The sequence below is a fragment of the Antedon bifida genome, chromosome 1 (genome assembly GCF_963402885.1).
Source record: "Antedon bifida chromosome 1, ecAntBifi1.1, whole genome shotgun sequence".
Taxonomy (NCBI): domain Eukaryota; kingdom Metazoa; phylum Echinodermata; class Crinoidea; order Comatulida; family Antedonidae; genus Antedon; species Antedon bifida.
In genome coordinates, this window is record NC_136226.1 from 18905119 (window position 1) to 18917587 (window position 12469).

General features: G+C 30.3%; 1 protein-coding gene across 3 annotated transcripts in view; it reads left to right on the forward strand.

Moving 5' to 3' along the window:
• LOC144844481 (presequence protease, mitochondrial-like) overlaps nucleotides 1-12469 on the forward strand; it is a 74833-nt gene that overhangs the window by 36091 nt on the left and 26273 nt on the right. For all 3 annotated transcript variants that reach the window (XM_078701418.1, XM_078701426.1, XM_078701435.1), the window contains 2 exons: nucleotides 10103-10376; nucleotides 11749-11995. In XM_078701418.1, coding sequence (XP_078557544.1) covers nucleotides 10103-10376; nucleotides 11749-11995 — 521 coding nt within the window. The remainder of the gene's footprint in view (nucleotides 1-10102; nucleotides 10377-11748; nucleotides 11996-12469) is intronic.

Below are 12469 nucleotides of genomic sequence, written 5' to 3' on the forward strand. Positions count from 1 at the left end.
AAAATATTTATTACTCTATGCATGATTGGTGAGAAATTAAATGGCAATAGCACTAGTTTTCAATTGTATGCGCCAACAGAGATCAAATTAATAAACCCTCATCTTTCAGTTTATTAATTCATGAAGCGGGGGCATTCATTTAGAAATGATAAAGATGGTGAAATCTGTGAGAATGTGAAAAAGCCACAGCAACCAAAACTAATGAATTATAAATAAAAGGTGGTCAAACAGAATCAAGGATAGAAATAATAACAGCTTGTGCAGTTGAGCACATGTTATCATGGGAAAGTTAGATATTCAGGAAATTAAAAAACCCAGGGAATTGGAAAACTTTCCTGCTACTTTATTAACATTTTAGTAGCACTTTATGTCATTACTATGTTCTGCAATATTAAATTTCCGCCTTTTAAAATTTTAAATAGTTTCACTATCCTATTTAACCAATCATATTGATTTATCTAGTAAGGTATGAAAAATGAAGAAGCATACATTTGTACTTATAATTATGATTATGATTAGATTAAGTGAGTCATTATATAATTTAATTGTCTGGGGAGGGATTGCAGTATATAAATAGAGGAGACCTTGACTCTTTTAGAATTAACTCGGATATTGTAAAATGAACCCTGATACAGACCCTAATAGATATTGTAAAAGGTACCCTGATACAGACCCTAATAGATATAGTAAAAGGTACCCTGATACAGACCCTAATAGATATAGTAAAAGGTACCCTGATACAGACCCTAATAGATATTGTAAAAGGTACCCTGATACAGACCCTAATAGATATAGTAAAAGGTACCCTGATACAGACCCTAATAGATATAGTAAAAGGTACCCTGATACAGACCCTAATAGATATAGTAAAAGGTACCCTGATACAGACCCTAATAGATATAGTAAAAGGTACCCTGATACAGACCCTAATAGATATTGTAAAAGGTACCCTGATACAGACCCTAATAGATATTGTAAAAGGTACCCTGATACAGACCCTAATAGATATTGTAAAAGGTACCCTGATACAGACCCTAATAGATATTGTAAAAGGTACCCTGATACAGACCCTAATAGATATTGTAAAAGGTACCCTGATACTGACCCTAATAGATATAGTAAAAGGTACCCTGATACAGACCCTAATAGATATAGTAAAAGGTACCCTGATACAGACCCTAATAGATATAGTAAAAGGTACCCTGATACAGACCCTAATAGATATAGTAAAAGGTACCCTGATACAGACCCTAATAGATATAGTAAAAGGTACCCTGATAAGACCCTAATAGATATAGTAAAAGGTACCCTGATACAGACCCTAATATATATTGTAAAAGGTACCCTGATACAGACCCTAATAGATATTGTTATATACTGGCCACAGGTACCACAATAAGTTAAACCTCCTGTTAGACCCCTTCCGTTAATGGACACTTATCATATACATAATGGACATTTCTACACTATTTTCAACTTGGCCCTGCCTCATTAAAAATAGATCAGTCAATTTTTCAACTTGTGAAATATTCTCACCATCCAACTCATAAACATTCATTATTTGTATACTAATAAACGGCATCAGTATCAATTTTTTAACTTGCAGAATTAAATCAATATTTACAAATTTGATGCAGTACTAATACATTTGGAAAAACAACTCAATGCCTGTAATAATAATTCAATAACAAATGAAACAAATAATTGATTATGAATATTAGCCCTCTAGTATCTCACTGCTAGGCAATATGTGATTGAGAATTTAGGGTTTTAGAATGATGACTTGGATGCAGTGCAATGTCATAGCACACAACACAAGTGAGTTTATAAATCACAAGTGACAGTTTTGATGATCCATCGCATTGTGATTGGTTAAATTACTTGTGACGTACTTTACATTCAAGTTGCGTCCAAGTGGGAAGCAGCTTAAAGATTCAGAATATTTCTGGCTTTGGTAGCTTTTAGGTTCACGGATTAGTTTCCTAATGCTTAACAAATCTTTAAAAAAAAAAAACAATCTCATTAAAATTGATTGATCAATAGATGTTTGGTATTTATTTCAGTCTGCAATGTTAATTTTTGCCTATAGATCTATCATAAGTTTGTATATTACAAACATGATAAAACAACTATGTATGTATGTAGTTTAGAAATAAAGTTTTTAAAGACTCTTAGAAGGCTGAAAAGAATGTTTGTTTAGGCCTACAGGTAATACTAGCTATTGTGGTCTTTGCTTTGTTTTATGATAAATCAATTAATATATATTTTAAGTACTAAAAATGATAGTTCCTTGGGAAAAACCTGAAGGACTAGCATCTCCTCTTATCCTGAATCAAATTATGTTTTGGTATTTAAAGTGTACACTGTCAGGTATAACATTTTAGCCTTGAGATATGTTTTGTGTGTTGAGAAGACATTAGTAAATAAACATGTTCCACTTTAATATTAGTGTTTAGCATCAATGGTTGTGAACATGAAATTTGAGCAATGTTTAGTATATTGATAGGTAAGGTTGAAATAATTTCTACAATCATTATTGTGTGTACACCTGTTCCATTTAGACCTACAGTATCCACACAGCTGCAAACAAATAATGATAATTTGTACTGAATACAACTTGGTACAGGAACTCGTTGAGCGTAAATTAATCAAATTACATTAAATTTTCCATAAAACACATGCATATATTCTTTTGCTGATAGGCACAACCAGCGGTGCATGCGACTATACAAAGATTCACATTAAAATGTGAATTCAGGCAGATAACTTCTATCGCGATATCACACCTTTGAATCTGCGAATTAAAGAATGATTCTTTTTTTTATGATAGAATTGAAATTACTATTGAATTGACATTACTATTGATTAGTGATGCTGATCATCTAGAGAAGTTGCTGTGATTTTATTATTTCATGCAAGTGAACCATAGTTTGTTGTTGATGAAGTGTTTGTTGGCTTGTGTTTCAGTGCGAGTTCACCTCATCTCGACCCAGTGTTGAATTTAGGTCAAATTGAGACGTTTTGTTTTCCACAGCTAAAAATTGCTCCACATAAACCGTAAAACCGTTTTTAGCGACCAGTATAAATTGAAATCTTCTTCTTTTGAATTCTTCTGTTTTTAAGATTGATTCTTTTGTGTATTTTTGTTTGTGAATCCATTTTGTACTGGAATTAAAACAAATTTTTGAAAAGGAACGTCTTAAAACTGTTTTCTCCTGCTGAATAGAAACATGCGCAAAGTCATGTGTTTTACAAACAAATGTATTTAAAGAAGAGAAAAGTTATTAAAACAGTTTCTATATTTCCACATTTTAAAAGGATTATAAATATAAAATAATTAGAATTTATATATATATATATATATTCATTTTAATCTTTACAATGATGGTTTTTGTTTTAAAAGTTCTTTATTGAAATTATTATAACACAACATCCTTAAAACTAGGACATAATTTGGTGTGGGTGTTAGTGTTGGCGAATCTGTAAACATGAAATTGATTTAGTTAATAGTTGAATTATTTGTATCAGTTTATAAAAGAAATTTTCATCTATTTTTACCTACAATGACAATTGATGGATATCAAACAAATTTGGAAAATTTTAAGAGTTAATTAAATAAATGTAATTATATGAGTGGGCAGTCATTAGTAAATGAGATGTTGTTTTAATTCTTATTTTATCTGTTATATGATCAAATTAAGTAGGCCACCAGGTGACTTGTCTTTATTAAAATTGTCTAATAAATCGTTTTGATTTAGTATATTTGTTTCCAATTTGTCCCAAGTATCATTAGAATTGCTTGAATACACATAAAAATTGGTCTTGGAAATAAGTATTATACTGAGATTGTATATTGTACTTATTTATTTTCTTAAAGATATAGTTTCCCCCTAAACATTTTTTTCCCCAATTTTGTTGTTGAATATGTCATTTTAATGTCAAGTAATAGTTATTCACTTGACCAAAAACTGGAAAAAAAAAATTATTACCTGAAAAAAATTTAATTTTAAGCAAAAAATACTTAAATTGTCTGTCAGACAATGATTTTTAGTTAAAATTAACCATTTCTTTTGTGTTTTTTTTATAAGTAAAATCATTATTATTTTAATATAATAATTTTTTTTTTTTAAACAGAGGTGAATAACTTTATTAAAACTGCAAAATGGCCTATTTAAAGTCTGATTTTATTAATCTTCATTTTTCATGTTTTTGGGGGACAATACATCTTTATTTGTTTATAACATACCTAACTTTATTCTGGTCATTTGATTGGATGATTGTTGGTCACATGAAGTTCAATAGACAGTATCTATGTATATAAATTTACGTAAGGGCAAAATTTGGTAAATCGCAAATTACTTTTTTTACTCGATGGTATATAAAGTTGGTTCATAGATTCGGTTCTGATTTTAACCACCTAACGTAACCCTGCTTACTAATTAGGTTGAGTTAGATAATTAGTTATTGACGACTAAAATAAATTTAGGTTCCAACGATTTAGGGGTGTTTTTCGATCGTGGTATACACTGTCTAATGGATGTCTATCTTGACAAATACTGTAAATACATATTAACCATTTTTAGTCTCCATTAGAAGCACAGATTTCTTTATTTTAACACATATACAAATAAACTTATTACTGACAGTTGCTTCTCAACGTTTGTATTAATTTATAATTACAAAAAAAATATAAACGTCGTAGTGGTGTATCGTTACAAATGTACTTTACTATTTCAATCGATTATGACAGTGACAGTTTCAACAAAGTATTAAATCGCAAATGTTTTTATTATATATTATACAAATATTTCGTTACTGAGTGGATAAAAGAATATATTAAAAAATTGTTCCTCTTTGCACCTATCCACTTCCCCATCCCTTAACCCTAATGTTACATATAAAACACAAATTGGGTTTGTTTAAAGTTTACTAAAAAATTTGGAGTTTTTCTTTTGGAAGTAATTCCCAGGATGCTAATTTTAGTTGACTACCTACGAATCACTGTGTCTATTCTATTTTTTAGTCCTGCGGTACGTATATTTGAAGTCGCTAGTTTTTATAAGCTGAAATTACTATGTGTATTCAAGAACCATCTTTGGGTACGACCTTACGACGTTATTATAACACACCTATACCTATACACCTGTCAACTTTACTTATGTTGAGTATGGTCTTTGAATGGATTGTTACCTATTTTGTGAACAACATTGCAACTTGTCAATTTGCCTAATTCAAATAATAAAATAACTATAACAAAAACACAATTCTATGGCGTTTTAAATGTTTCAAACACACCCAGCCCTGTAGTACCTTTTCCATGTCCAAAATTTGACCAAGTTAAAATGTATTTAACGTTATTTAACATATAAATATGTTTTATTGTATTACTTTGCTTTTCAGGTTAACAACATTTTAATAAATCCTGCCTCAGAGGACAATGGATAATTGCATTACATTGTCAAAACAGCATTTTTTTTCCAATGAATAATTCTAAAAATATATATACATTTTTTGTAAATCTGAACTACTAATATCTGTTCTAATATTTGCTATAAATCACCAGGGAGCAAAATGCATCTTATGAGATTGTTTTTTTATGTGGCTTTAATAAACCATAAGGCATAGTAACAAACTTTAATAGAACAAAGCTTTAAAAAGTGTCCAACACATGTAATGTTCCCTCGCAATTTATTTACAATTACACTTTGGAACTTTTATAATTCTAATTATTATTATTCAAAGACTGTTCTCCAAGAAGGCCCAGTTATGATGAGTGGCTGTGTGTGTCATTGGCTGTGTGTGAACTTCTACCACCACAATCGTGAAGTCATTTAGCCTTAAACCCTTGCCAATGTTATGGCTATGTACAGTTCCACGGTATTAACCTCTTGGCCACTCACTCCCTCTTCCCTTGTTATATAGACGGTGACGTCACTAAAACACAAAACTTTTATTTAATTTGTGTGTGTGATGTGACTGGCATTGCACGTCTGCGGTTTTTTTTTATCTGACATGATTTTGTCTTATTGAATCGGTGTACTGTAGTGATGTCATTATTATAATTCCTCTCAATTTGATTTCATTTAGATAAATTAATATTTTATTAAGATTTATTATTGATATGAAAAATCAATACCTAAGTTTCTTTGAATTTTTAATATATTTTGAAGGAAAAAAAACCAATATTACAAACAACAATAACAGGAAGAAGGCTAAAAAGAATGTTTATATGTTTACGCACATGTATCTTTAACCTTGGTTCCCACTCGGACCCAATGCAATGACAATTGACCAATAATAAGCGACAGTTTGGATGGTCCATCGCATCATGATTAGTCAAATTACTTGTGGTGCGCTTACATCCTTGTGTTGCGTCCTAGTGGGAACCAATCTTATGATGTACAAGCCTACATAAATATTAAAAGATAAACAATGGTAAAATTGTCTTGACATGGCATTGGTGGTAGTCATTTTACTGCATACTGTAGTATTTAAGATCGAGACCCAGTTGATTGCAATCCAATTCCGTGGTGATCAAATAAAGATTTTAAGACCAAATTGCAGTGGGTAACAATTGTGATCAATTAGGTTAGCTTTCACACACGATTTTGCATTGCAAATCAGTGTCGAGTGTCGACATTTCTATGGAATGTGATACACATGTGAATAGGGTCTAGTATACACAACATCCAAATTGATACAGGTATCAGAATGTGACATTCTTTAAAGCCAATACATGTATGTTTCTTGTTCATATACTACCATAATTGTCAAACAGATAATATACTCATCATTATATAACTTTAGTAGTCTTGGACAACTTCTGTTATATGGGATAAATAAAATATGGAACTTTTAAAGATGTATTGTCCTTCTGTTGAATATGCCATTTTAATGTCACATAATAGTTATTCACTTTGACCAAAAATTGGATCGGTAAAAAAAATAAAATTATTTACCTGAAAAACTGTAATTTAAAGCAAAAAATAATCAAATAGTTGAATTAACCATTTATTTTGTCATTTTATAAGTGAAAACATTATTTTTTTCAGAGTTTTTTTCTATGAAGTGATTTACTTTGTTAAAACCACAAAATGGCCTATTCCAAGTCTGATTTTAATAATCTTCATTTTTCATGTGTTTGGGGGACAATACATCTTTAAATGGAAGGTAGAAAATTGCTGTTGCTTTAGAATTATCTTTCAAAAAAATAAAACATGAAAAAATACTCCAAATATTTAACTTTATTTCATTGTACATGTACTATACAAAATATCTTTTAAATTTGATTTGGTTTCATTAATTTTTGTGGACAAGATATTTTATAACATGCTTAAAAAAACATTTAAATTTCATTTTTGTTTCAGGATGTTCATTAAAATGATTGAATTTGAATGAGACTATAATAGTTTAATATGAAAACAGTTATAAACCCTTAATTCATAAAATACTAATTTAGTCACAAACCTCTACTTAAGTGATTATATTCAAGTTTTTTCACATATCTTTAAAGTTTAAAAATACTCAATATTACATTACTAGACCTGTTGACATGTCTTCTTAATAAGATTAGACAAATAAGCCAGTTCCATCTATAGATAATATTGAAATGCAGGATGCAAAGATGGCTATATCCCCTCCCTCCCAGACTCCCTCAACACCATTTATTATTGAATCATATTTAGAATGCGAAAGACTTTGTAATTATTATTATGTCATTTACTTTCAATGGTTGCTATTTATACCAATTTATATTTAACTTTTAAAGTACCTTTTCCTCTCACTTGCACAAACATTTGTGTTACTTTTATTCATTAAAAATACAGATTTGAATTTAAAACCTTTTTTAAAAACGATATTGTTAATTGCCCTTTAGTAAAAAACACAAAGTTTCTCTAATAGTGATTTGACAAAAAGAAGGTTGCAATTACCACGCTAACAGTATAATATTTAAGGTAATATGTAAGTTTTAAAAAGTCTGTTTTTTCTTTGCATATATATATATATTTTTTTAATCAAAAGATTGTAAATATTGTTTTTTCTAGACTATTTTTATGTTTGTCTGTAGGACTGCTTCTCTCACAAAATAACCCTTTTTTCAGCAATTTCTGTTGGTCACAGAAAATTAATTTTTCCCTTCTCTGTGTAAACATTTAAATTAAGGATGTGCTAACTAATAGTGTTGATCCCAATAGAGTATATTAAAACTACTATTCACCTTGAAAAACTTTGGCAACAAATAGGTATTTCACTCAAAAGCAGTAAACATGATATTATTGTTTACTTATAAAAAATATTGAAAAAACTTGTTTAACATAAAGTATTGCACTGTCTGATATCATTTAAGGAAACTATCAATTAATCTCCTTTTTATTCAATTATTAATTATTAAGATGTTGATATCATTATACACAGTTTAGAATACATTTTATCTATGGATACAGTTGAGACAGGGAGATGGTAATTGTTGAATAACTAGACATAATTGTATAAGCCGACTGGATAAAAAGGGGGAAGTAATGGTATAATTAAGTAGTAGGGGAAGACACGAGTAGAGTAAACATGTTGACGACAAACTATTGGGGTCAATATCCATAAAGTCAATACTTCATACATTTATTGTTTTACATATGGATTTTAATTGAGTGATAGATTTTTTAAAAAAGACTGATACTTTTTGTGTGGGACTTTCAGGGCAGATTTATTTATCCTACCATAATATAAACATTTTTGATAAACTTTTATGCTGAATTTGTCCAATATGTACAAAAATGAAGATTAATTACATTTATTTCAGGTATTAAAATAAAAAAAAAAAAAATATGTGACATAATGGCATATTCCACAAAGACAATTTTACCCCTTCCACACCAAAAGCAAAACTCTGGAGACACTCCAGTTGACGCCCTGGTGTGAAAGGTAAATTCAAACAACTCCGTAGTTCAAAACAGCTGAACGTTCTCCGGAGAGCAAACTGCGAGGACACACAGGTTTTTTGGTGTGAAAAGTACCAACATCATACTCTGGAGTTTTAGATCAAAAGGTCATCCCCACATGATCAATCATTGCTTTAGTTTTGTTTCAAAATACTTTAATTTTTGTACAAAGTATATATAGCTGGTCTAAAAAATAATAAGTATAGTATCAATAAAACATTATATGACTTCTGAGACTTTTGAAAATGATTCTAATGATCGTCGCTATGTAATCAAAATAGAGGGTGACATTTACAATTTTATTTTATAAACCCTGGTGTTGCTAGGTTGGTGTGAATGGGGTATCTCGTTGGCTAATACTATTATGTACATATTTCTAAGTCGATGCTCGGTGTTTGTTTCGCGCGAGCACGATACTGCAAGATGTGAAAATACAGCATTCTAGACCATTGGTAAATAATCCAGGTCTATACTGTTTAGAATATATTTAAATATTTCATAGACATTTAGGCGTACAAGTTGTTTCACTATATTATTTATGGTTTAATTGTTGATATGGTAGGCCAAACGTGCATGCTATGTACAATCAGTGGTCAACGATTTAAATACAAAACATGAATATTTTTTATATTTTTATATTCTGCCATTATTATGTGAAATTTTCAGATTGTGCATGATTATCAGAATTGAAAAAATAATAAATATAATTTAATTTATAAAAATAATATTTTATTACATATGCTAGGCATACTGTATAGCTGAACCTATATACAATCATCTAGAATTTTAAATTTTAGTTAGTTTATATAAGTATGCATACTGTGTTGAAAAATAATTTGGTGATGATACCACACACCTCATAACACCATTATATTACACTAGTACCACGGTATTGAAAAGAGGTTCAAAATAAAAGCTCATAGACAGTTCACTGGAAAAATGAATTACTCAATGTCATAACAGTTGAGTGAATGTGGGCTGTCCTATCGTACCTAATTAACCATGTTTGGGTACATATAGTACATGTTTTCTGGATGGTACTGTATACACACTAAACCCTCGGGATCCACTTTTTTTCTCAATGATCTCTTAACAAATCTGTCCCCCCCCCCCCATATTAACATATTATTTTAATCTAAAATAAGATTTCAAAATTTATTATTTAGGCACTGTTACCCAGTTGGAACCATGGCTCCGACCCCACTGATCAACTCAAAATAAATGAAATTGTGACGGCATTTAAGCTTTCTCTTGCGGACAATCCAGCACTGTTGCAGGAGAAAGTAGAGGAATATTTCTTAAATAATCCACATCACTTGACACTTGTAATGAAACCACAAGAAGAATATCAGCAACACTTAGATGATCTAGAAATAAAAAAAACTAATGGTTTTTCAAGTAATCTATCAGTTGAAGACAAGAAGAAGATTTTTGAAGATGGTATGGAACTATTTTAAACTTGTTATCTATTTTCATATTCAAGGCAAGTTGTGATAATTATTAATAATTATAACCAAATATTAATGCTTGTCATAGATGTCCAAAAAGTAGTATAGTATGTATTTCTTTGACTGATTAGTATTAGTAAATGTTTTTTTTTTACCATAACATAATTTAAAACACTATTTTCATTATGAGACCTGGTAGTAGCACTTTTTTCTATTCCTGGATTCTTGACAGGTGTTGACATTACCCACAGAAATCTTGCTAAAATTCCTTTTCAGTTACATTTACAGTTTGCTTCACGAGGACCCCAATAAGACAAATTACATGATTGTTTTGTATAATTTTGCAATATTACTGTGATTGTATTGTTTCTGGTGTCAAGCAAGCAATTCCTGGTATAATTACTTAGCACCCAGCCAGCAAACAGGGGACATTTTTGGTGCTTACACAATTGTGTTTGCAGTACTTTTTTCTTCATCAAAGATATCTTTGCAGTGCATATATTCTTTACATGGTTGTGTTAAAGCTTTATAAGTCATTTAATTTATGAATAGAATGCCACATCTCCAAGGAGCTAAACTTTAATGCACACATTAAAACATCATTAGTAAAGTCTACTGCTACACTATATATTTTAATTATCATTTGTTTTATTATTAGATGTGGTAGAGTTTATAAAAGGTCATAAAGCTGATATAGGTTTTCTACTTATTATTATTACTATTATTATTACCACCAACACTTTAATTAATTGTGTATTCATAACATATGATAATGCACAGTTTAAAAAAAAATATGCTGCAAAGGCCTTCACACTACAAGACAAGTTAACAGACGTGCGGCATATGATATCAACATAACAGTTATTGAATATGACTTTTGTTAAATTATCAAATGACTGTACCTTTTTTTCTATAAAATCCCATCATACACAGGTACCGTACATAAATATAATTTTATTTTTTGTATGGACTTTTTTGAAAGTTTATCCATCTATAACAATGTACTGTGAATTGATTTTGATATGTATATACTAGAAAGTGCAAAGTGCAAGTGAGTGCTGCGAGCAGATCTATGGAATATAATGCTTAGCATAACATATTTTTGATGATGCAGGGCCCTCCTAAAGACACAAACCGATTGTCTATATCAGAACTTAGGTCATCCTAGGCCAATGTTTTGTAGACAAACTATGAATTTTCGGATCTGACAAGCAATGAAGCGTGACGAGGGGTAAAATTGCTGTCCAGAATATATATATCTTTGATATTAATCAAACAAATATTAAATGCAATCATTTCACTAAATATAAATAGATTTGTTATGTTTACCCAGTTCATGACATACAATAAAGTTTTCTTTTTAGGAATACAGCTAGCCAGTGAACAAAGCAAAGTAGATGATCCCTCTTGTTTACCAACACTAGCCATTTCTGATGTGGATCGTAACATCATGAGGACTACAATTGATTGCCAGATTCTTAATGGCGTATCAGTACAACATTGTATTCAACCGACCAATGGCGTGGTTTACTTCAATGCTATCACATCTTTGCACACGTTACCAAATGACCTCTTAATATATGTGCCACTTTTCTCATCTGTCATTACACAGTATGGACTTTGTTCTTTTTGGAAATATACCATTAATGTATTATGACCATACAGTATCAAGAATACAGTTAGCCTACAGTACTTCAACTGGTTTTGGCACTACACCATTGGTACATGGTATTCACTACAACATCAAGAATACAGTTAGCCTACAGTACTTCAACTGGTTTTGGCACTACACCATTGGTACATGGTATTCACTACAACATCAAGAATACAGTTAGCCTACAGTACTTCAACTGGTTTTGGCACTACACCATTAGTACATGGTATTCACTACATCAATAATACATTTAGATACAGTACTTCAACTGGTTCTGACACTACACCATTGGTAGATGGTATTCACTACAACATCAATAATACATTTAGATACAGTACTTCAACTGGTTCTGACACTACACCATTAATATTAATCAATAATGTGTTTGTTTTTGTTTTTAATGTATTTACTCTGTTGTTCCTTGTACCTTT